At 40.1% G+C, this 26,380-nt stretch overlaps 1 protein-coding gene across 2 annotated transcripts in view; it reads right to left on the minus strand.

The window, feature by feature from the left end:
• Window positions 1-26,380, minus strand: part of MTHFD1L (methylenetetrahydrofolate dehydrogenase (NADP+ dependent) 1 like) — a 143,936-nt gene that overhangs the window by 43,154 nt on the left and 74,402 nt on the right. For both annotated transcript variants that reach the window (XM_005518641.3, XM_088053208.1), the window contains 6 exons: window positions 21,062-21,201; window positions 19,335-19,376; window positions 18,214-18,314; window positions 17,620-17,797; window positions 4,794-4,901; window positions 3,262-3,414 (listed from right to left, as the gene is read on the minus strand). In XM_005518641.3, coding sequence (XP_005518698.3) covers window positions 3,262-3,414; window positions 4,794-4,901; window positions 17,620-17,797; window positions 18,214-18,314; window positions 19,335-19,376; window positions 21,062-21,201 — 722 coding nt within the window. The remainder of the gene's footprint in view (window positions 1-3,261; window positions 3,415-4,793; window positions 4,902-17,619; window positions 17,798-18,213; window positions 18,315-19,334; window positions 19,377-21,061; window positions 21,202-26,380) is intronic.

Below are 26,380 nucleotides of genomic sequence, written 5' to 3' on the forward strand. Positions count from 1 at the left end.
AGCATCACTTCCCAAAGACTAAAGGCAACAGGTTTTACTTCTGTGACCTTCCTGCATTCTTGCAACTCACATGAAAAAGAACAATGGAAACGTGGCTGAATGTGAGAAAGCACTGAACTGCTACGGCTTTTTGGGTGGGTGTGGAGAGAAACACACATACTACAAAAGATCTAATAACTCCCCACCCAAGCATTGCTAGTGAATGACCTCACTGGTTTCCTACATATACTCCAGCAGCTTTCCTGCCATCACTCTGTTAAGCCAAGCAATGATGTCAACAGTCCACCTGTGAGAGTGATGTAGCCCTCTGGGTCATGGTCTCAGAGAACTTGGATAAAAACTGTGCCAGTGTTAATTAAATGCACCTCTTGTTTCACTGCTGATTTCCTCTGATAAGGCTCAGCTCATTTTTCCTGGAAAGACTTCCATGTTGTATGGGAACTGGAGCCAACCATAACACAAACCAAATATTGCTTAGAGAATATGAAGACAATGTGCTAAATATTTAGTTTAAAAAAAAAAATAAAATCACTTAAAAAATCTGTGTATCAGAGCTGGGTTAATACAAATCTCATCACTTTGCATGTACTAGTGACAAGGCTAAACTACAAATGCTCGTTACTGCAGATAGTTTATTATGTTTCAGCAGTACTTACCTCTCTCATTTGTAATGCTCTTTCCAATTACATTGGAGCAGAACTCTAAAAACCTGCTTTACTGATAAATTCTGACAGGTTAGAATACGAGGAGTTTGACATTTAATTAGCATCAGAATTATCACTACTATTTTAATGAAAAATAGCATTTTTTCCTGCCATCAGAAAAAACCTTAGCTGTAAGAAGGTTCTGAGTATTTTAGGTATTAAGGGACCTCTCCATTAATACAGTTAGCCAGCAAGCAGTGGAAGAGAAAAAAATTTATATATGCTGCTCCTTCTTTTTTTCCGTATGTAAAGAAATCTAATCCACTGTCATGACTGGATGTTTTCACCATATGCTGTCACTGGGATTTCTGTAATCCCTCTACTCATTGCATTGACTTCCAGCCACTTTAAGCCTTCAGGACATGCCCTTTTATACTTGCTTTGTTCCTGCAGACATTTTCAGATAGCTTTACTGGTAAGAGAACTGCCAAAGGAAGGCTTTCAGTTTTGAAACTAGACATCGAAAGTATTTCTTCTTGCACAACTTAAAAAGTAACAATAACCCTAAGACCTAGTTGCTGACAAAAACATGCACAAAAATCTGGAGGTGACAAATTAGAAAAGTGATTTCAAAAGTTGTGGTGCAATTAGACTATAAAAGTTTGTTTTATGATGATCACAACTCTCCACTCTGAAAAGAGCAAACTGGACCTCTTGCTACAAATTTAATTCTAAAGACAGAACCATGTGGTAACAGTGTTAGAAATACATTCATATTCATTAATTCATTCTGACATGCAGCAATTGTGATGGTTCCAAGAAGTGTTCTGTCCCACATTCCTGAGCATTAGCAATATTTTTCCAAACAACCAATGATCGATGTCCATGTATTTACATTTTTACCTCTTGGGGATCTTATGTTTATACAGTACCTCGCCTACAACCTCTCTTGGAATACATACACTGCCTTCCCTGCTCAGGATGTGGGAGAAGTTCTACAGCTAATACTGCCCCTCACCAAAGTCAGGCTAACTAACTCAGACATATTTTTTACACTCTCCTCCAAAAAGAAATCTCATATACAAAATGCCCTTCAAAAGAACTGCATTTTTTGGTTCTAAATGGAAACAGAAAGAGGTAATCCTTGAACTTGTTTGGTTTATACTGCTCCTATGGACAGTTTCTATGGATTTATGACACTGAACTGCAGCTAGTTTATAGCAAAGCATGCAGGGTGTGACTCATTCAGAAAGCTCAACCCGAGAATATTTCATTCTGACATCCAACAGAATAACTCCCTCATGGATTTGAATTAGTTGCTGCCCATTACTCACATGCACTCCTTCTCATAACTTCATGACACATAACTTGCAGTGCAAACTTGAATCCAGGCCATGAAGGAGATACTAGAGGCTCTGACAAATTCTACCCCTGTCACCAGTAATCGGAATTTGGTCGTACACAATTTAAATACACAGCTGCGCTCTGCTTCTGGTGGATGTGCACAATGTGGTCATGCGGAAGGAAAGCATATCCCCAAGTCCAGTGACTTGAAGTGACACAGTTTCCTGAACTCCAGGAACCCTCCTGGTCAGAAAGTACTTCCTTCCTTGTTTCAAACACTTGATTGTTTCAGAGGGAATTCAAAACAATAGATTAGAAACTTTCAACCTTTCCTAAGTGTACTGCTACACAAGGAAATCGGCCCGTGCTCTGGGAAGATGAGATAACACTGGGAGAGTACTCTTTCCGGAAATGCGATGGCTTTTGCATCCCTTCTCTAGCACCATCCCATGAATCAGCTACATGTAAGTAATAACCCTGAGTGTGAGATGTCAGATGCCATTCCACTGCTGTTTTGATTAAGATGTGCATGGTTGGCAAAAGGCATGAGCCAACTCACTTCTCAGCTACTTCGGTAAGCCTGTAGGGGAAGAGTATCAGGAGCTTCCTAATCTGAGTCAGTATTTGTAAGGAAAGGTAGGAAGAATGGATGACGATTGCCTCTTTTAGCACCTCATTGTTTAAATCTCTAAAAAAGGAGAAGGAACGTGCTATTACTTCTGCAGTAAAAATCTACCCCTTCCCACCATAACTGACTTTTAGTAGTGATGTTCACAGAGACTGGGAGTAGATCAGGCCCATCAGCTGAAGAGCAATTATTATAAGCATACCCTATTCCCCAACACAATTCCTTTAATCAAAGTACATTTAAATGGTTTGTAATGATGGATAAAAGATTTAAAATTTGGAATAATATCTAACTAGTTATTTACAGGCTGCAATTTGAATAAGAAAAGACAACAACAAGTAAATTAATTTTTCTGCAGCATTAGGGTGCCCAAATACCCTAGACTAACCTAAAAAGAACAGCAACAGAAACAACAGCAAGAGCCATTCTCTCAGTCCTGACAGTCAGAGCTCTAATATGATATTGCATTTTCTTGATTATCTTTTCCTATAGAAGTAGAGACACAAAAACTTTGAGGATAAGATTATTATACAAAAACAAGAACTCACGTGGCTCTACACATTATTTTTAGAGGCAAACAGGAAATGCACTTCCCTGTCAAGCTGGGTGAAAGGGGAGTTACCGAGTTGAGTACTTTGCACTCACCGTTCCTACCAGAGGGTAGATGAATCCAGCTCCAATGCTGGCTCGCACTTCGGTAATCGGCAAAATGAAACCAGTGGGAACACCCTTCCTCTCAGGCTGATGGGAGAGGGATAGGTGAGTTTTTGCCATACAAATGGGAAGGTTTCCAAATCCCTGACAAAAAAAAGGGAAACAAAATAAAAGAAAAACGATTACAAAATTGCAGTAAAGGCACATTATGTTTTTGTTTTGTTATCAGTATCTTCTAGAAACCTCTCGTACAGCAGTTCCCTTTGGGCTCTTATGACCTAGCTTGACACCAACTTGAGACCAGGATTCAGAGTCCAAAATTTTTGAAGGGTATAATGTCTTCTTGGGGATAAACACAGATGATGCTTTCCTTTGTTTTTAAACAAGACAAAACCTGCATGAGGTGATGGCACCCCCTTCACTAATGCCAGTGCACTAGTTCCTGAAAATGTGGGAGAAAATCAGGAAAAGTGCCTCAGCAGCTCCCTCCACCCATTATTTGTCTCCAAGTTATTGATTAATCTTGAGTCAGGCACCTTCCACTCTTCTGTTCAATTCTTTGACAAACAGGGCCAGGAGGAGAGGCGGCACTTCAGGGAATTGTTTCTGCAGCCCAGTGCTGACAATTCTTTAGTGAAGTTGTGAAAATATTTCCTAATATATTAACATTTAGACTAAAAAATGGATCAGAGAATCACAGCAGGAAAAAATAAAGGCATGGATTATTTTGCTTCAAGTACACTAAGTAAACTGCTTTTCTATTTAGAAAATTCAAATTAATTCTCAGGAAGTTTGCATTATAGGGAAGATGGCTGTCTACCTGTCTGACCAAGGACTTCTGCTTGTCTGACCAAGCTGCTGAAGTTTACTCAGGAATTTTTCCTGGACATATTGTTTCTACTTTCTGACAGAAAGGCTCCAGCCGCATTTATGTCCTGAAGCCATTCCACTACAAAATACACATTCACCTTTCCACATGGTTTCAGAACTTTTCTAACTGTAACATGCTCCTACATGCTTTAGGATAGGTGATCTATTTCATGTTCTAGTATCTATAACTCCTTGAAAGCAACAGGAACAGAAAGAGACCAAAAGATTTTACAAATATTGGGACCAATTACCAATGTGCCTAGCTGTGTACAGGTCTTACTGTGCTTGCAAACTCTTTTTTGCAGGTACAGATGAACACACTTCTGCTAAAATTGGTTACATTTGCTAGCAGCAACTTTTGCAGATATGCAGTTGTCAGGTCTAAGAGAGTAACCCAAACTGCATAGAAAGTAGAGTTTCATGGACAATCTCAGAAGTATTCTGAGCACTGTTCATATCTCACAGGAGATCACTCAATGTTAAAACCATTCTGTTCTATCGAATCTAAACCAATCCATTTGTCCACCATTTACCACCATGGGTAAGCTCATGCCTTTCAGCAAAGCTTGACACTCCAGTCTGAGAACATTTTAAAGCCTGATCCTTCCCAAGACTCACATCCAGCAGCCTGCATAATTCCCTGGTGCTCTTACCTGCCGGGTGTAGCGATCAACTTGAGACTGCGCAACAGGAGACAACTCTATATCCTGAGCTCCATACACCTTCTGAGCAATGATCCTTATTTTTTCAACAATAGGAAGCTGCAGAGACAAGGAAACAATACAAGGATGAACATTAGCCAAGAGAAACCAGGATTTTGTTTGCTGAGTGAGGTCTCTGAATCTCTCATTTAGATTCATCCTTGTTAAACTGGCTTGCTAAAGCGTGAGACAGAGAGCACTGGTGATGGATATGATACGCAGCTACAGGTACATGAACAGCTGTGATTTCAGCTACTCTGTCATTTGGAAGCTGCACAATCTGTGCATTACAGAGTTGACAATGTGAGCTTACGCTCACCTGAAGCAGGGGGAGAAAATTGCTGCCATCTAGTTATAAGAATGAAGAGATAACCTACAGCACAATCTCCACTGGCTTGACAGGGATCACTAGACAAAAAAGTTTCATTTCAAAAGTGGACAAGGCAAGGTAGGAGGCAGCCAGGGAAGGTTCCCCTGAGAAGCAAGGAATTGTAGCAGAAAATTCCTGACCCGTCACTGCTCCTTTGATTGTGATTTTCTTTTATTATTTATTATTATTCTTATCTCATATCCTTTGCAACTTGCATATTTTTAATTGTAGCTTTGATATTGTAAAGCACTTTGGACACTTAAAAAAACAAAAAATAAAGCATTCTAGAATTCATTTTGAAACCTCAAGTCAGTAAATTCAATCCCAGTCTCCAAGAGTATTCACCTCATGTTATTCAGCTCAAACTGAACAAGTGATACTTTCACAGCTTCTATTTGAAGGCAGAGGCAGACTCTCACATTCAATCTGTTAGAAAACCCTTAACAAATTTTCAGGAAACAGTTTTTTGTGGTCAGATCAGGCATTTACTTTTTGTGCCATAATTTTTGTGTATTTAGAGTAAACAACTCTTTCCTATTTGCTTTTTCTCTTTCCTTTTGTTTTCAATGACCAAGAAGACAGCGATTGTGACTCCTCTGGCCTATTTTAAACAAGCCATTCTCTAACTTCTTTCAATAGAACAGGATGATGGAAGAGGGATCTTACCACGAGTTCAGCTAATTCAGTGCTGCCTATTAGCTGAATAGATGGCCAGAGATGTGTGCAATCTCTCATCAGTAACTTGTAGCATATTTAATTAACAACACATGTGGAATAAGTGCTAAACAAAATTCAGAGAGATAACCACTTGGGGAAGAAGGTTTGGTAATCTCAAGCAATACAAAAAGCACCAGAACACAAAATAGAAGTGAATCATTTTATTCTAACAAAGGCAAGAAAGTAATTTGTAAATAACAAACTCTATCTGGTGCATTTATAGGAAGCTCCACAGTTAACCACATTTTTGCAATGCCTGGCTGGAAATAGCTCTTTTTCTGCAAAGATACATCAGTTGAAGGGTTTATGTCAGGCTGACCCTGTCAGCCTAGTATTATGCTATAAATACCCCTGTATTTATGATTGAATTTTAGAAAAATTAAAGCTTACATCAATAAAGAACTCCAGTAACAGAGGCATCACAAGAAAAGAATCTCTCCAGACTTCCAAGTACCTTAAATGTAAGGCAGTTAAAAGCTACTAAGGCTCAGATAAAATTCCCCCTCAGATCTGAAATTTCAAAGACAAGTTTAAAGAAGCTTCACAAGACACTTTCTGAACATGCTCACAATAGAATTACTGCACCTTAATTGGGTGGAATAATGTCACATTCCCAACATCAGGCTTTTTACAGGAATCCAAGCAGCGCAAAAAAATCTAATCAGGACTGGAGATAGCACAGTGCAAATATCCTGGGTATAATTCCTGGCAGCAGTAAGCTGAATGGAATACTTAGTGTCATGGACAGCCATCACGAGATGAAACTTGTCTCAGGGTGATTATTAAATATGTTCATATCCATGGCAGTTTTCAACACAGTGGGAGAAATGCAAAACATGTCTGCTAATTTGCCTTTTGGGTGCTGTTTGTTTGCACTAAAGGACTAACAGCAATGGCAAATGGAAAGGCAAAAGGAATTCCATTCCCTGTTGTCAGAGAGCCAACATTGAAACTAACAGCTTTCTGCTTAAACCTCAGTAAATTCATTGAGATGGAGATGGACGTTTAGATTCAACTTGCATTTGTGTCAAAACATTTCAAACTAATTTGACAGCTGTATAACTACTGCGCCTTCAGCCCCCTTCCAATGACCATAGCCCTATTTTCCAAAAGAAACCCAGCAGGGCTCTGGCTAACATCAGAGGAGAATGCTTTAATGACACTGGTGGCACTCTGCTTCTCCTGGAACATGTGCAGTGTGTTGCATGACTGAATCCAAGCTGGACAGTCAAACCATATCCCTATGGATTCATGGTTTGTAGTTTTTTCCTGGCTTGTTTTTTCTTTCACCAGAATTTCAGATACTTTTTGGGTTGGTACCCACACCTCAAATTTTGCAGATGTAACCTCAGAAGAATCACCATTGTGGAAGGAGTTGTGGGAGTGTGAATGGCAAAATAAAGTGGTTTCCTGAGCCTGTCATGTTTTTGCCAGGCATGTGCACACAAACAGGTGAGGCAATGTGTGCATGGTATCAGAGGAGAGTTTGAGCTTATTTAATCTCAGCAGAGGCAAGATGAGTCCTGGCTGAGCCAAACTCAGACAGAAACCAGCAGGAAGGTACAGATGTGCTGTGGACATTAACACAGCCCATGCACATACACACTCTCAGATATGCTTCCTTCCTGAAGTGTCAGGAATAGGGAAAGGAGTACACTCCACCATCCTAAGGATCCACCTGTTTCCTAGTATTTAGTGGGACTTTCAAGGCATTATCTATTTAGAATCACAGTGTAACAGGTCATTTCAAACTAAAAAGTTTCCTGTGTTTCAGTTATCAAGTAATACTGCCAGGAAACTTCACTTTAATTTAAAGAAACGTTTTCCAAACTAAAACCACCTAGTGCTTTACATGAGAAATAAAAATTCATTTTGCTTGAAAGTGCCATCATGGTATTTAACAGAAAAGAAGTTCTACTAATTCAAGAGACATTTTACATAGCAGAAACCTGGATGTTTACAAGACACTTGTTTAGCTTTAGGTTTTCAACAAAACTGTTGATTATTCAGCACTTCACTATCAAAGTAGTCTCACCGATGGGCAAAGACATCCACCATATGTAGCAACAATGCTAATTCACATGAAGAAGTGGGTTGAAAAAAAGACTCCTATTGCACAAATAATATATCATTAGGGGATTTTAAGCTGTATTTCTGCATCAGCTGATACCAGACTTACCTAGGGAAAAAACCTAAAAAACCACGTGAACTACCTGTTTGTGCCTTATACACTTTGGTCAAATGCCTCCAGCAGAAACCACATATCTCAGATGCTTAAAAAAGTAACTTCACATCTGCTGTGGTTTGGGAATGGTACTCTCCAGCTCATTGTCCCCACCAATACCCTCCAGGAATGCCTTCTCCCAGGAAGCACCTCCTTGTCCCTCTTGCCCCCATGATGTGACATGGTATAGAATAACCTCCTGGCCATGCCCCCTTCCAGCTGCTGCAAAAATCAACCTTGTCCAAGCCAGATGCAGGACAACATCTCTCACTTCTTCTTTTGACTGAGAATTTTTTACAATGGCCTTAGGAATTTCCTGTACCAGTTATTCATTCCCACTAGCAAACTCCAGTGCTGTACCCTTAGCTGTGCTGATGCAACTGTTTGCAGGCCAGCACCGAAATGTCCAAGTCTTAAGGAAAGGAGGATGAAAAGTCTCATCTGAATGGGGAGTGTTGATGCACCCCTATCAACAGCAACTTGATTCCACAGCATTTTTGCCACCTGGAAAGCTAGGGTGAGAAGGAAAGTTGTAAAATGCTCAGGGTGTCAAAAGCATGAAAGATTTATGATCAACAATAAAAGCTATCCCTCTTCTCAGTTCCCTTATGTAAAGTTGTGACTGTTGCACAACTAAGTACATTTAAGCGAAGATTAGGTGACGGATAGACAATAGACACTATGGATTTGGATAAAACCTGATTTTTATAGATATGCAACTCTGTATTAGTACTTCTGCTGAAGGAATTATGGCAGCTTCAGAGAATTCGTTCCAAATTCACTGTCAGCTTCCTGAGAAAATGTTGACATAAAATAGTTAATATAAATTTACTTTGAATATGAGAAGATGCTACAGGGCCACACAATACAAATATCTGCTGACAACTCATTAGGGTTCTCTCAGAAAAAAACAATCTTGCCAGTCCTGCCAGAGAGAATGTTCACTTCTGAAATTTCACACATTTAGAGCTACCAAAGCCATATGCTGCTTCTGAGGCAAGAACAAACACACACACACTGCCAAGCACCCACACCATAAATAGGATTATCTCTTAGGCTAAAGCACAATAAATGCTAAAGCACAAACTGCTTTCACAAAAACAGTAGCTGCACATTTCGTTACTTGATGGAGAATGATTTAACCACAAAATCACACTGATAAAGGTGAGAGCCTGTCATTCCCAAGATTGTATTGATTATCTAAACCAAATCATACCAGTGTTATCATCCAGCCATACTCCCACTTCCAGTCCATCTCACCTGCAAGACATGATACTAGTGCCAAGTGGTCCTGTTTATTACACAATCTTCTTTCCTCCCTAACTATCGACAGCAATGTTTTAACTGAAACGTAATTTAATAGTGCTTAATTTCTTCTAACATTTTCTCACATTTCCTTCACTCTTCATCTCTTACTTCACTTCTAACAGCTGACTTCAGATTATCTTTTTTTCATGTAGGGCTTGATAAGGATTTCCATGGACAGTGGACCAGCTACAACAGATCTTCCTTTCATCCTTGTTTCCTCTGTTGCTCACACTCACCCACCCCTGTGCCAGTGCAACTGAGGCAGCACCGCTGTTTGTGCAGCTGCACATACCAGAGAAACTCATCCAGGCTAAAACACATCCCAGGGGAAAAAAAACCTATTGCAACCCATATCAGTTCACACATCCACCTCATCATAAAGGCAAAGCCTGTGCAAAGCAGGAAGAATTGCTCAAACTGTTCAAATCTGAGCACTGAAATGTACCAGGAGAAAAAAACAGTTGGGGCAGGGACACACTCCTTGGCTTTGATTCCTAAAATCAGCCTCGCTGCCAAAAGTCAGTATTAAGTGAAACAAAGCATGCCTATTACCAGGAATCTGGTCTGAGACTATGCTTAAGATTTCCATCTTTTGCATCCTAATTTGGACACCTGACTTTTTAAGCTCTTCAGCTACTGGAGAAAGGAGTTAATCTTTTTAACTCCCCACAGCCAATCCCTGAGACTGCTGAAAACAATCCCTGTTCTCTTCCTCCTTTATTTCTTCTTCTTTAAACATCCCCCTGACTTCCTCACCAACAGAACACATCTGCAGAGCCAGAGACAACAGCAGTAAGTCCCTAGTCATACTACATTCCACTAGGCTGCAGCTAAGTCCCATTTCTAAGAGAAGCCCTGGTATTATCTAGTTTAAATTGAATACTATAAATGAATGCCCATCAGTGCAGCACTGTGTGACAGGATCCCTTCACAGTTATACAACATAAATACTTAAAACTACTTTATTCTCCAACAAAACTATGATTCTGTTGAAAAAAACCCCATGCCTTTAACCAGAGAATACACAAAAGCACTATTTACTTGTAACTTACACATTTAATACTTCAAATACTTTAAACATTCACTTTAGTCTCAATTTTTTTAGTCTTAATTTTTTTTAATTATGACATCACCAGTTTAATTATAAGGTGACAACCTCTGGGCTTACTGTTACTAAGCTGCTTGTGTTTTAGCAGAAATTCTTAATATAATTCAAAATTCAAGGCAGTGGCACTTTTTTTTAAACTTGCACATTCACTGAAAGCAATAAAGAAGAACCGCTGGCTGGCTAAGTGAAACAGTATGCAGACATCACTCATTCCTCTTCTTGGGAAGGCTGCCAAATGAAAACATGATGGGAGTATGGCTGAAGGTGCTGTGTGGGGTGACAGAGTGCAGTGCTAAAATAATAGCTGACTCTGCACATTCAAACTCCTACTTCTAGCTTTTCCCTTGGATAAAATAAAAACGCATTTATTAAAGTATCTGTATGTTCTGGTTCCAGAAGATCTGTGGCTGACAAAAGGATTTCAAAGTCTTTAACACTCCTCTTCCTTTGCTGGCATGGGACAAGAGTTTGTTTTTTAATTTGTGGAAAAGCATTTTCAGTCAAGCTAAACAATTTGTGAATCAACACCTAAGCCTGTGGCCTTAGAGACTTATTTTCCATTTCTCCAACTTTGAAACCCCAGCTGTGCCTAAGGAAATTGTTCTATGCAAAGAATAGGGAGATAATGAAAACAAACATAAAAGTACAGTGCCGTCAAGAGCCTACCTCCACAAATAAAGAGATGGAGTGGCAGAAAGATAGCTTCCAACCCTAGAACACCCAATTCAGTGAAACAAGTGTCCAGACTCCACAGAAATCTCTTTGATGGGAGTGGGAGGAGTGGCTGGTACAGCCCTATGGAATTCCTGTTTAATGTGGCTTCACTGCTACATTGGCAGTAGAGGGGAGGGGGAAATAGTTTAAAGCCCAGCATACGCTGCAGGGCAGCATTGCTGGCATTTCAGGATGAGAAATGATCACCATCAATTACTAGAAAAAGTTTCAGTAAGGACCATACATAACTTTATTTATTCCCACCCCAGCAGCACTTAAAGACTTTCCATTAGGTCCACACATGACTGAACTCCATGCTGCATAGAGAACAAAACAGAAGCTATTTGCTTCCTAGACAAATGAGCAGAGGTATGCTGGGCTGCTGTGACAGCAGACACACGATGGATGGCTTTCATGGCTTAGTGACTTCATGGTATTAGTGGAGGAAACAGAAAATACCCCTGGCAGCCCCCCACACCTCCCACTCAATCACTGGGATTGAAAAGACGAGAAGTTTGCAAACACTCTGCCTTGGGACACTCCCCTGGAGGTTGGCATCCTCAAACCCAGACCCCATAAGCCCTACTTGACTGTGCCTTCCTCTTCCACCTGCTCCTCTTCTCCCAGTACATGCACCAAGGAGCCTTCTCCTCCACTGATGGGGCTCTTCCTCCTTCATCACTCACAGCTCATTCTTGCTTTGGGAAACCATGGATGGAAGAGAAAATCATGCATAGAGAACTGCTGCTGGTAGAGTTTTCTCTGTTTCGATGCTACCCTCAGACCCCTCTGAGTGACCCATTGTCTGTGACAGCTGAAGCGAAGACTGGAGGGAATGAGATAAGTGACAGCCCACACCATACTGCCACAGCAAAACAGAGGCAGGGGCAGACAAAACCCTGGACTTAGATGCTCCAGATTTGCCCAAACTATTATTATGCTCCCAGCAGGGGAAGAAAAATACCAGGGCCGAGGCTGCTAACTGCTTGAATGCGTCTCTGAGAAGTGCTGCTACTCAACCTCGCTCCCAGTGGATGGTCACAAGCTGAGAACGCTCTCCTTTGTTCTGCAGGCTGGCCAGGCAATGCACTGCACTCTGCCAAAATATTTGTGCAATCAACTTTCACTGTATAACCTGGAAATATTTTCATTTGTCATGATACTACCTAAAAGCATAGCACTGTCAAAAAAAGTTGTCGTCTGAAAAATTTGAAAGGCTGGAACAACCCCTTCTTTTCCCTCCAATTTGTGACCTTTACAGTCTTCAATTTAGTTTTCCAGTGCAACATAAATCCGGTGATTTGAGGCTCTTCAACAATATTTGTCAGGTTATCATGTCGTTCTTTTAAGGGGACAGTGCTAACTGACTAGACATGCTGATGCTGCCCCATGCCAAATGCCTGTCCTTCTCCTTCTATCTCCACTGCAGGTGCTTGCAGGAAGGGGAAATATATCTCTTAAAACCTAATGCCTGCCTTCTTCAGACCTATGCTTCCTGCCCCAGGTCAAGGAGAGCTGCTCTAAGTCAAGGGAGAGTTCATCATAGCAGAAGAGAGGAGACCAGGATAGTGAAGGCAGGTCGCTCAACAGGCGTGCACTAGTGAGGAATATAGCTTCCCACGTTCTCCTGATCAAGAACAGGCACTGAAGCCAGGGAAATTTGGGAATGGGATGCGTTTCCATCCTCTCCTTTCCTCCCCCTAGTTATCTAAACTTATTTTTAATGGTTCAGTCAACTTTATTTTGAGTAATAGCTTTCTGCTACAACTTAAAGACCCATACTTCAAGAAAACTGAACCCAGAAGGGAAGTCAACTGCGATAAGAGGATTGATACTTTGATATTTTCCATATGTAGCAAGAATATATATTAAAATAAATCGCCACAGATGATTTCACAAAGAGTTCAGGAGGCCTTTTAAACAATCTCATCCTTCAAACACTGAAGAGAAACACTCTGCAAGAAACCAACTCAACAGTAACTTAATAGAGGTTACTGTGCACAGGGGGCAAAAATCCATACTAAAACCACACAATACTGTAGTATTTACTTCAATTACTGCCAATAGCATTTTAAGCTGTGTTATAAACTCTGAAGTCTATGATATGAAAACTCATCCTTGCTCCTGAACCATCCCCCCCCGACCTGTGTAATTCCTAATATTGTAAGCATTTCAGGGTACGCTGTCTATCTGTTTCTGTCCTTTACACTTACACTTTTACAGCAAATGGTGCCGTATTTACTACACATGAGCTATTCTGTTCTCAATCCTGCAAAAAATATTTGCTCATCTTATACCAAATGTCAAACAATCCCTTGCTATAATCAAGACTGAAAAAAAGTCAAGCTACAAGCAGCAGCCACTAGGATAAAAACAAAATATTGCCTGCTTAGAGAAATAAATGAAGAGAACCCAAAAAAGCCATCTAAAAGTGGGACTATAGAAGAGTGTGTCATGGAATGACACCCAAGGAAGTGGGTGCATTCTAAATCTATATTAGATGCTTCAAGGAATAAAATTAGCAGTTTTCTAATTAGACTAGCTTGCTATGATACTGAACAGCAGAGCCTGAGTCCTGAACTGACACAACTGTGTTGTGTCCAATGTCTAAAATTTCTCATTTTGTGTATGTTCAGGTATGACTGGACAAGATGGTATAAATGTATAAACATACATCAGAAAAAAACAGCTGATTCTCAGCTTTTAGCCAGCATTTGACAGATCTAGAAAAGACTTTCTTCTAGTGTTCTCACATTATACAGATTTGCAAACTTCCTTCAAGGAAGCTTTTGTTTTCAAAGATATATTTGGAAATTACATAAAGCGCTACAGAGATGAATGCATTTGGAAAAAAAAACAAAGAGAGCCCACTTGACCTGGGCTATCCTCTAATTATGTGTCTGACTGCACACTAATAATACAGTTTGCTCAAAGTTTGTTCTAAAGAAAGAAAGGAAGGACATAAACCAATTTTGCATATAAGGGTTTGAAGCTTTTTTTTCTGAATACCCTGGGTGATGCTTTCTAACAAAAGATCAAAATATTGAATGAACCTATTACAGCTACAGTGGTCTGTGCTGTTGGAAATTTTTCTAATTATAGCCAGCTCTGGAAGCAAATTTTCTGATGAAAACAAGGTGCATAGACATCAAAGGATTAAATGGGGACGTGGAGTAAAGGAAACAGTAGAGCAATCTCATGAAGACAGACAGATAAATGAATGAAGTGGAAGTGATTTTAAGCAAAGTGTTTCCCCTCTTTTACCTTCCAAAAGGAAAGAAAACAGAAAAAAGCCCGAATCACAGTAAATCCTGTGAAACTTGAGGCAATCAGGACTTAATATTATTCAAGTAACTGGACAAATCTGACAATCAGGTAAGGGATGGAACTATGTCCTTTCACTTACACCCCCTTTTGGCACAATGAGGGGGAGAAATTATCTGTCTGAATCCCATTTAACTGCTTCTTCCTTAAATTTCTTAGTTTTACCCCTTTGAACAGCAGAAACCACACCTCAAAATTGCTACAACAACAAAAAAAATCAGGGCAGGCTTATTTGGGAGAGGTGGCTTTCCTTCACTTCTCTGAGAGCCTAGTAACCAATTGACCTACATACTGTAAAAATGACAGCATTGCTGTTTCACTCTCCTGCTTCCAGCTGCTTCAGTCCCCATCCTTTGCACAGTAAGGATGAAACAGAAGCCTGAACTTTACACTTCACTGTTTTTGTTGGCCTGAATGTACTTTTCTGCAGTATTTAAAAATCTTTATATGTTTTTATAAAAGCCCTTCAATGTATTTTTGAGGCTTACAATACTTGTGTGAAGTTATGGGATACTAAGTTGATGTAAAGATGTGATTCATTCCCTTTGTGCTTAAGAATCATGCTGCTTATGCAACACAGCATGAAACAATGTGTCTGGGAAAGACATTAAAGTAGAAATCAAGCTGATTTTTTTCATAGGCAGAGTACACCCCTACCAATCCTTTTCACTCACTTGTACCACCAGATTGTAAGCTGCACAGTGAATAGTTACATCAGAGTTTAAGTGTGAGCCTCATCAAAGGCTAATGTGCTATCCCTGTAACACAAGTGTCCAATGGGGAAAACTATCACATGTATTTCTCAAAGAACTTTCCCCCCCCATTTTATTACACAAGCCCCATAAGATGACAGCCTCAGTTTTCAGAGCATCTCAGTGGAGAAAAATTTAGAAAGGCTTATACATTGTCCATTTTTCAGCAGTAAAATTGTTGCATGGGCAAAACGCCTTGAATACATGCTGAAGCTCTAATATTTCCAAAATATTTCCATCTATTCTGTCAGGGCAGGGAATAATACAGATATGGGTTGGCTGGATTACTGACATTTTGCAAAACAGCAGGGGAGGTGGAAAGAAAATATAAAACGGGTGCAACAGATACAGGGTGCGCAGCAAGGAGAAGAGAGAACGATAGATGACTGTAGGGCATCTCTACCTTAGGCTGAACTTTTTTCTGGAGAGAAGAATCAAAACAGGAACTTCCAGCCATTTAAAAGAACGAAGCTGAGGTTCTGTTGCAAAAAAACAGCATTCAAACATTTTCTAAAGAAACTTAAGTAGCACGGGCACAGGATCTGAAACTTGACAAGGGCTTCCATGGAGCCAGAGAAGTCTGTTTGGCTGCTCAGATTTAAACCCACCCACTTTTGGATAGCCAGGAAGGCCTTGAGAAATCATTTGTATAACCTTCTTGGCAATACGTCCCTCCAAATGTTCTGCCAACACAGGGGTACCCCAGCACCTCCAGTGCTCCCAGGGGTCCAAGCCCCTCTTGATAGCCCACAGTGCTGTGATGTTACCTTGCAGAGAACTGCAGTAACAGTCTCCAAGGCATGGAAAAAGAGTCACTAACTCTGGCAGACATAGGATTGAAACTTGGACCACACTGTCCTTTGTTAGGTTATCTAAGGGCTAAGCAAATTAGCTCCAAAGCCTCAACAAGGATTAGAGGAACAATGATAGGTGGAGAAACCCTCTGTAAAGTAATCACTGGAAAAACCTAATCAGTGAAAATTAAGAGCACACTGAATTGCCTGTTTCCTATTACAATCCAAGGGGAAGATGAGACCATTGTCCTTGGTGTGAAATGCACCAAGGTTGGTCAATGGGGAAGCTCTTTGATCAGAAAACTTCGCAAATGAAAGGAAGTGATTTTGTACAGCAGCACGGGACTCTATGGGATGTATGAAAAAGCAGATTTTGGGATCGTGTGAACCTTATGATGGGATTTTCAAAGAGGACTGTGAGAACGTGAAAAGATTGTTTAGTGGAAGGAGCAAAGATGGAAAAAGAATGTGGATTGAAAAGTGGATTGAAAAGGAACAAATGTGGGAAGAAAATGAGAGAATAGAGGAAGAAGAGGTCAGCTGTGCATAAAAGTGTCTGGCCAGTCAGTAGGCTGGGTAACTGAGCTATGAGCTTGAGGATCTCTCTATTCTTATTAAATCTGGTTTCTGACTGCTCTCTGCTCTAAATGTGTGCATATGAGGACAGAGAGTGTGAGGGAAGGGCTGTGCCCAGCATCTGTAGTGAGCTGCGAACCCCAGCGGCTTGTGGACTCTGGTGCCATCAGCTGGAGCAGGACAGAAGCCCTGGGGGCTGCTCCTGAATAGACTGAGGACCTGGGGCCAGCAGCAGCAGCGGTGACCCACATACTGTGTGTGCCATATTGTACTGGCAGACTGCAACCTGGTCATCAGGAGAGAAGGAAGAGGACTGGGTCACCTGTGCCTTTGTGTTCACCTGAGAGCTGCACTGTGCAGGAGGGTGCAGGTAAGGGCAGTGCTTCCTCTCTGTGTTGCCCTGGCTGGGCTGGCCAGATGTGCGGGATGAGCATGGACATGCTAGGTATCACATCCTTCTCATACAGACAGCGAATGCTTCAGGGAGCCACAACTTGGTGCAATACCTGTGACTGTGAGACAGCAACTATACCTCCTTTTATCTGACCAGCAGGATGAATACTGTGACTGTGAGATCTTTGGAGAAGTCTCCCAGAATAACTGATGAGTGTTCCATCTGCATACATACTTTTCTGTTAAACATGAAAGTATCAGATGTATCATTCAATGCAGTAAGTAATGATCATTACCAGCAAGTAGCCTGCTCCCTGATTAGACAAGCCACAGATTGCTTGTTCTCTCCAGTTTTTATAATTTTAAACCAAGGCAAGTTCCTTTCCAAGTACTTTAGATAACTTTGTTTCAATGTTCTCAATGTTCTTCTTGTTTTAAACCCAACTCTGATGCAGAAAGGATTCATTTAAAAAAAAAAAAAAAAAAGAAAAATCTTACCTCCAAGCTGTAGAGATATTTGAAACTTTTTTTTTGATTGGCTGCCTTTTCCACAGCTTGAGCTAATTTTACTGCTCCTCTACCACCAGCCGACCAGTGATTGCAGGGTACAGCATCAAATGCTCCAGACTCCTTTGCAATCTTACACACCAGATCAACCTCAGCTGGAGAGTCAGTTCTGCCAACCAAACAGCCCCATCTCATTATTTTGTTCGATAAGTTTTCTTTTACAACCTTATAAACTTAGCCTTATTTTACCATCAGCAGTGGTAAAGAAGGTATATATAGAAATTGTGAAATATACATAATGCAGTTATATGCAGCATCTGCATTTACATGCTTCAAGAAAATTTTTTAATTGTTATAGCTAATTAACGTGGAAGATTATCAGCTCCACAATAGCATATACTTTTTCTTGTTGGTTTTAAAGCCTCAAGAACAAGCTAAGAACGTAAATATTTTTATATCCATGATGAAGAAAGGAAATTCTTTAAGAGCTTCTTTGTTCATGCCAAATTGAATAATTTAAAAACCAAGAAAATGAGGAATTTGAACTGTGTATTACTCACAAGAGTAATGAAAGAACAGACTTACTTGAAGACGTTCAGAGCAACCACAACAGGAACTCCAAAGAGCTGAGTAATTTGAATCTGTTTCTGTAGATTACAGCAGCCATCAGCTACCAGCTGGAGGTTCTGTGTAATTAAATAAAAAATAATGGAAATGGTAAGATACATAAAGTCTTCTCCAGCCAAAGAATTTTCCATAAATTTAAGTGAACATAAACAGGGCTGATCATGACAATTGCAGGCAAGTGAAATTCTTCCAGACAAAAGTATTCTGACACTTATTAATTCTCATTCCAATTAATAAGCATCAGACATTTTAAAGTAAATAAGCAGTGTCCAGAATTTGTACATGAGCCCATTGCTTTCTTCTGAGACACAGGAAGATGGTGCAGCTGATGACTGGTTGCTTGTCATGATTGTGAAAGGGATGTTAGTCTGCTGTTTGCAAAGTTTATAAACAGACTGCAGTAGTGGGGTGGGGCTTGACACACAGATGTGTTAGATGCAGAGCACAATAATTTCCTTATTTACTCTTTTACCTCACACTTTGTAGGCCTTGTCTTTGTTGTAACAAAACACATATCCTTAGCCTCACACAAGCAGAAGACCAGAATTTGTCTGGAGTGAAGTGACAAAGAAAACAAACCAGCAGAATTCACTCTTTGTTTGAAGAGTGACATCCTACCCCAAATGCAAAGCATAAACATATTAAACTTGTTTAATTAACAGGTTTTGCTATCATTAATTTCAGGGAGTGTCCTTGACCCCTGCACCACTCTGCTCTTGTGCTTCTATAAATGCCTGTATGTTGATCAGTCTGAAAACCTAGCAGTCCTGGAAAAACCATTGAAAGAAGGTTATTTTTCAGCCATTTCAGTTCCTTATTATGATCCATCATGCAGTCACACACATCATACACCTAAGAGGGGTAACACAAAGGGGCTGAGGGAAGATGAGGTGGTTTTACTTGTTGGCAATGCCTGTTGGAGATGTTCACTGAATGTCAGCATTAGAGCATGCTATTGTCAAACCTGAGGCTGCACACTGTCCAGCCGGAGCAAGAAGCAGTTCTGATTCTCTGTACACCATATTATTTGGTTCCTTTAGACAAAAACCTCTTTAAAGTTTTATAACAGTTCCTCTTACCTCTTCCGTGTATTCTTTCTTCAAGGGAGCACCAGCAGTCACCTGGGTAATAATAAACAAAGTCATCACAGATTGATACTTGTCATAACCCTAAAGGGTCTGAAGTGCAATTTTACTTGCTTTCTGTACTGCCAGGTAACCCATACCAGTGCACACAGCATCATAGCCTGACTGCAGCTTGTGTTTGATCCCAAGCTGCACCAGCACACAAACGATAGCAATGCTTCCTATCGTGTTTGGGTAGCAAGACACAGGTAGTGCCTCAGCAATTAGTTGCAAAAGACTACTAGGGGAGGCAGCTGGATCTCATTCTACATGTTGTTACAGCACACCAGCAGTGCAAAGACAATAGGCAGCAACTTCCAACAGCTGAATAACAGCAACACAGAAGAACATCATCTTTGATGTCCTTTAATTACTGCCCATGGCAAGGAACTGCATGCAAGTAATTTGTTGGAAAGCACAAAGGTATACATGCAAAGTGCATCACCAGGGTACTGGGGTACCGTACTGAATCTCCAAGGACTACATAATGTCAATCCCAGGCACCAGACTTACTCACTTTTGTCTCTAGCATTAGTCCTTTTTATAGTTAACCTCCCAGTAAAAGTATCTGGTACTCTATATGCCTCAGTGATGAATGCATCACATTTGTAAACAAATGAAACCTTTAAACTTCTAAGGAGACAAGTGAGACAAAAATAGAGACAGTTATTAAGACATATTTAAGTCCTATTTTTGCTAGATTGAGTGATAACACATGTGAAAATATACTTGCCTCGATAGGGATGGAGAAATATAATTCAAAATAAAGAAAACATGCATTAGAAGTGATAGAAATTTATATCATTATATCAACCTGAAAGACTGAAAAAGGGTAGCTCAGCTTTAACTCTTAGAGAAGATTAGCTTAAAGGGAAACCATGCATTCTAAAATTTTGTGGCTGTGGAAACAGCTCTGGTATTTTCCCCCAGTGCAACTGTTTCCCTGGTAGCATCACTCTCTAGAATGCTGCTGGGCAGATGAAAGTGTTCCAAGGAGTTAAGTGTCTGTCTGCTAGGCTAGCAGAGTCTGATCTGATTGCACATTCAGGGAGCATTTCTACAATGAGTAATCTGTAAAATCTCTTTGTGGCTTAGACAGCAAAAAATGATACACTGGTGACTCTTGGTACACCAGGAAAACACTTGCAAAATTTCATCAGTTACTTCAGCATCCCCGAGGGAATTAATCTGAGCAAAATAAAAAGACATAAGGGGTACCCATTACTGGAGTGAAAGAAATCTCAAAACCTTCATTACAACGTTCTCTGCTTCCACTCATACTGCAACTTGAACTCGTCTCATTCCTCCTCAGCTCTCAAATTTCCCAGCCTGTGATGACTTCAGTGCACTTACAAATGCTATTTCAAAAGGCAGGGAAAAGAATATCTACATATCTATATCTATCTCTTACAGTTTTGTTTTTTTTTAGTGCAGCAAAACTTCCCTTGCTCTGCAAGATATAGTACTTTTTCAGAGCTCTTTCCTCCCTCTTCTTTCATTTGTAGCCTAATTTTAGAGATAGCATTAACTTTAGTGATAATATCTATACAATGAGGTATTTCAGAAGGGTTATCTAAATACTGCCCCATAGACTACCCCAAATATTTCTTAAATCAAGGTATTTTACTTATTTCAAATATTAGCAACAATTTGATTTTTCCAAGAAAGGTGCAAAAACTTACATTTGGCCCACCTCCATGCATCTTCAAAGCCCTCACTGTAGCAACAAGTACAACCACACTGGGAACCAAGCCAGATGCTCTGCATTTGATGTTGAAGAATTTCTCCATCCCAATGTCAGCACCAAAGCCAGCTTCAGTTACTGTTAAACATTAAAAAAACAAAACAAAACCACACATTAAACATGCTTTTGGTTAAACACTGGGGGATATTTCTACTTCAGCATACAGTGCACTTAAATACACACCAGTACTCAGTTTTGAATGAACTTTTAAACAGAGGTCTATTTACATTACTGAGTCTGATTAAAAACCTATTCCCAACTCAAAAATAAATTCTCTTATTCTTATATGTACAATATGCCATCAAAGGTAGTTACATGGGGGGAAAAACCAAGCAATCTAAATTAGTTTGAACCACAGTATTTAAAAAATAACTAGTCCTCTAAATTCACTGTTTCTGTGCAATTATGTGTAAAATGATTGCAAATTCTCATACATAAGACTTTCCTATGTTATTCCTCCTCCTTTGATTTTACTGAAGATGTGCTTTCATCACAATTAATGGACCTAAATTCTCCTAGGTTTGCAGAACTTGTGGTGATCTCCTTCTTTTTTGGAGAGGATCATGAGTAATAAACACAAACTAGAAGTTACAGTCACATTTCTGTGTTGAATATGCTGTTAAATAACAAATTTAATAATGGGATTTTGCACCAAAGAAGGCAGACATGAATGTAACGTGACTCAAAAGAAAAATCTGTGCAGAATTAGGATGCCCCTGGCAAAGTATGTTTAGTGAAGCTACAAATAGAGAGAAGATAATCTATATTAAATGCCAGTCTCTTCTGAGCAAATTTGTTCTAATTTATCCAATAGAAATTATTTCAATTGCTTCTTTTAAAATCCAAGTAAATTCTTTATATTAGACAAAGACAAGGACTTGGCAAATAAAAAAAATTAAAGGGATTAAATCTCCAGTTGGTTGAAAATTTACTGATGTAACGATTTTCCACCAGAACATATTAAAGAGCTGGGCTCAATGCACACCTCTCAAAGATGTGAAGGGACTGTCAGGCAGACAAGTCAGGGTGGGAAAACAGCTTGCTCCAGAGGTTTCTGGACCCGACTCCAAGCAGGGCTGGTAACATGTTGTCACAGCCCAAATCAACTTGTAAAAACTCGTACATTCCCTTCTCTTTCCCTCTTGCCAGCAGCTTTGTTTCTCATACTTAGGAGGTGAAGGGACCACAAATGGCTGATTGAACATTTCAGGATTGGCAACCTTCAGCAGGGTCAAGGAGGAGGACATGCAGATCTGCTCTGTTGCTGTGGCAGAAAGCATCTCACTGTTGGCAGCCAGTGCACTTTAGGAAGTCCCAGCCTTTGTGCATTTGTCCTAACCCCACTGGTCCTTTTCCACCTCTTCTTCATTTTGCACAGGCTGAAACAATTGCCTGGATCTGCTCTGAGGGAGGAAATGGCTGCTGGGGCTGGGAGAGGAAGCAAGTAGTAGCAAACAAGGGGGTGGGCCTGCTGGGGGGAGCAGGGACCTCTTGAAATAGTAACATGGCAAGTGTCAAGATTTATGTTCTCCTCGATCACTGTAATAACTATATCATCTTTTTCTAAAGAGCCCTGAGAAAAACAGACATACCAAACATGGGAAAAAAAAAAAAAAAAAAAGATGTTTACACAAACGCAGTAATTCATAGGAGCAAAGCTAATGCCAGGATAAGTCACATTGAAAGCAGAGCCAGGGATCACATTTCTGCTTTCCAGTAACCCTCATTCCTCTTCTCCAGTGTCTTATGTGGCATAGGGTGATTAATGGGAACCCTGAATTAGGAATATATAACCACAATCAATCTTTAATATAAACAACAGATAAACTACCAAGTGCTTGAGAGGGTGGGAAAATAATTTGTCTCTTACAGAGATTGCCAGCACATATACATAGCAGTCTCCTAACATTCCCAAACAAAGTTTCCAGGGAGTTAATCCATTTCATGCCAAGCCTTTCCAAGGGTCAGTTTCACTCTGAGAAAGGGGGGATTGCAAGTCTGCCTTTCATTGGGAGAGAAGAAGAGATGTCAGCCTTCCACAGCAACTGCTCACACAGCGAGCCACCCTTGGGGCAGTGCGGGCAGCCAGGGCTGTGCTCACTCCTCTGATCTCTGCAATCTTCCCTTGGATATGGACAACAAAATTCACATTTGCCTGAGCAACCCAAATACTGTATCAGAGTTCACCGGAGTGAGCTACAACATGGAGACCGGGATTTCTTCATTGGAAGTGGAGGAAAGGGAGACAAACGTCAGTGCTTTCTCCAGTGTGCGGAAGGAAACAGGATGTAGTAGAAAAGCTTCCTGGATGAAAGTTGCAACTCCATTTTATTTCCTCCAAGGAATAGTAAGAAGATAGAATAACATGCCAAGCTATTATATTTTAGAATCTTTGTGCTGAAACACTTAATACAATTACTTTAAGATTGTTTCCTGCTTTCAAATGAAAGCGTAGATGAAAAACACAGACTGGGAAGTTTCAAACTACTCTACATTTAATGATCATGAGATAAACCAGCTAATCACTTTAAATGTAACAACAGAAATTGAAAGCAGTACGTGACAAGCTAATCACTTTGCATGTAACAAAAGAAAATTAAAGTAATACGCAGGTCCATTCATTTTGATAATAATTTCTCATACACAGTTTGTCAATAGAAGAGAATTACAGGCGAATTCACATAATATTTTGGGCAACAGACAAGTACTTTAGTAGTTGTGTTCTGCTGTACTGAAGGAAAGTTTATGACACAAGCACTACTACCTGCCTATCCATTTCTGCCCAGCTTCAGCTCCCCCCCAGATGCCCGTTCATCCCGTGCCCTGACAAGCCATTATTTCCCAACTCCATGAATCATGGCTACCCGGGCTGCTGCCTTGAAAGGGGGTTTGTGAGAGGTACCAGCATGGTGTTAACTGCTTGCTTTGATTTCCAGGCCACAAACATAGTTCTGATGTGGTTTTAATGAAAGTAAAGAGGTAGATGATTTGCCTTCAGCAAGCTCACAGAAAACACACAGGTATTTGCACTTCCAGGCTGAGAACACAACTCCATGGCAAACACATACTGACCTAGATCGGTGTTACTACAGTCCCAGGCCTTGTTTTGCCTTCTGGATCCTATCCTTGCACTGACAAGACCCAATGATGAGCTGGACAAGTGCTAAAAGATTCCCTTCTGGGTGCAATTTTCAGTCAGTACAGTTCTCTAGACTCTGTGTGGTCATATAAAGAGCAAAACCTAAAGTGCAAACCTGTTGTTTGATTTTATGCTTCAGTTTTAGAGACTAAGCATCATAAACAACATTGGAATGAGGATTAAAAATTAAAATTTCATGTATCAGCAGTGCACTATCATTGCAGTACTGTTAAGAGTGGGCTATATGTCAAACCTAGCAATTAATTTACATGTATATCAGAAATAAACTTCATCAAAATGGTCAAATAAGGTCAATTAATTTGTTCTCGTAAAACATCCACGCGAGTGTGACCAAAAGCAGCTAATTTTAACACATCAGGGTAACTGTGGGACCTTGGTTCAAAAAGCCAGTAGGCAAAACACAATACACATTTACTACAAATTTTTCTAGAGATGATTTGAGTGACATCTACTTCACCCACTCCTGCTACCAAAATCATCAATAAACCATAGTTTTCTTTCAGAGCAAGAACCCAAAATATCAAAGTTAGGTAAGGGGGAAAAGGGGAAGGAGAAGCCCATAGAGGTGAAATTACACAATAGAGGTAAGTCTGTTGGGTGGTGTAAAGTCAGAACAAACTCCTCACTGGAGTCTTTAATTCTGCTTCAGGGTTCAGATGAACAAATCACTCTGATGGTTTTGTTTCAGGTTTATAATTATCATAACCTCCTTCATGTAATTACTGCCTTACCAAGGACATCTGGGAATCACCTACATGTGACAATAGCTTAAATAGACAGTGTTGTGTGTTAAGCAGCTAATCAGATTTCACCATCATTCTTAATACAAAATGTAATTTTTCTCCATCTAAAAATACATCTATCTTGCTAAAGCTGCATAAAGTGGTTCCACATTAGTCTTACACTGATATAGTGCTTAAAAGCCTTGCAGAAAGTGATGTTTAGAATATTTTTCAAAAAGCTATTTCACCCACAATTTAACTTCATATGTACTGAGGGTAATTTCTAGTGAAAGTATCTTTTCCCTAGTCAGCCCCTTGTATCAACAAATCAATGTCAAAATAAAGCATTTGTACTATAAAGGGCCAAGTCAGATGCACACACACGAGGTGAAGCTTGAGGACGAATTGTGGATTCCTGGATTCCTGAACAATGTAAAAGGAAATGGAAACTCTGAGCTGCAAGTTGCCATTTACTCCCTACATGTAAACATATCTGTTCTGCTGCAGCTGTCTGCTGGTAAACTCAGGAAAGGAATAGCTCAAAGGCACAGAAGCACATGAACTGTGAACCTGGAACTAGAGATATGCTGGCTATAAAGTACTGACATGTTCTTTTTAAAGTGAAAAATACCAAGGTGTGCAATCGCCAAAATAAACCAGGATGATCGGTGATTTCTCTAACAGGATATCATACTTTTGTTAGTATAGCTAGGGATGAATAAGCCAGATGTTTGTCCATTCTGACTCTAGCAATTATTTGATGTGAACTTCCATTATTATGACGGATTTTGGAAAGTAACAAATACTTTTTTCTCCCCCTCCCCATCCCCCCAACAGAGGGAGTTTTCCTGTTCATTTTTCTTTCCACGCATTCTCAGATGCCATGGAACACAGGAACTCACTGCTACCACTGCTGAACACTACACATGAATATGTTAAGCCTGAACATTTTCCATGCCATGAAGAGAATACTTTGCATTGGTTGACAGAATTTTATGTTGCTGTTGTGAAGTCTAAAAGAAAAGGTGTTAGGAAAAATATTTTCCCTTAAGTTTAACTGACCATAAGCTAATTGGATGTAATCTGTACTTCCCATCTTTTGCTAAAGAAAGATGCCAGGGCAGGATTTGCCCTGCCGAGGTCAGGGCACTGGAGGTTTCTGAGTGTTGACACCCAATCCATGCTTTTGACGAAGCAGCAGATATGGCAATTCATTCTGCCATCCTTCTAAGGAGATTTATTATCTTCTTTGGCTCAGTCTCAGGCCTTGGCTAACAGTCACTGCCTGCTGGCAGCAAGGGCTGCATAGGAAACTTGGCTCCCAGGAATACACTTAAATTAAGTGCTGATTCCCTTGGGACTCCATAACAAGCTA

Source organism: Pseudopodoces humilis, chromosome 3 (genome assembly GCF_049639895.1).
Source record: "Pseudopodoces humilis isolate 2021_Gansu_Grassland_sample_001 chromosome 3, ASM4963989v1, whole genome shotgun sequence".
Classification (NCBI taxonomy): domain Eukaryota; kingdom Metazoa; phylum Chordata; class Aves; order Passeriformes; family Paridae; genus Pseudopodoces; species Pseudopodoces humilis.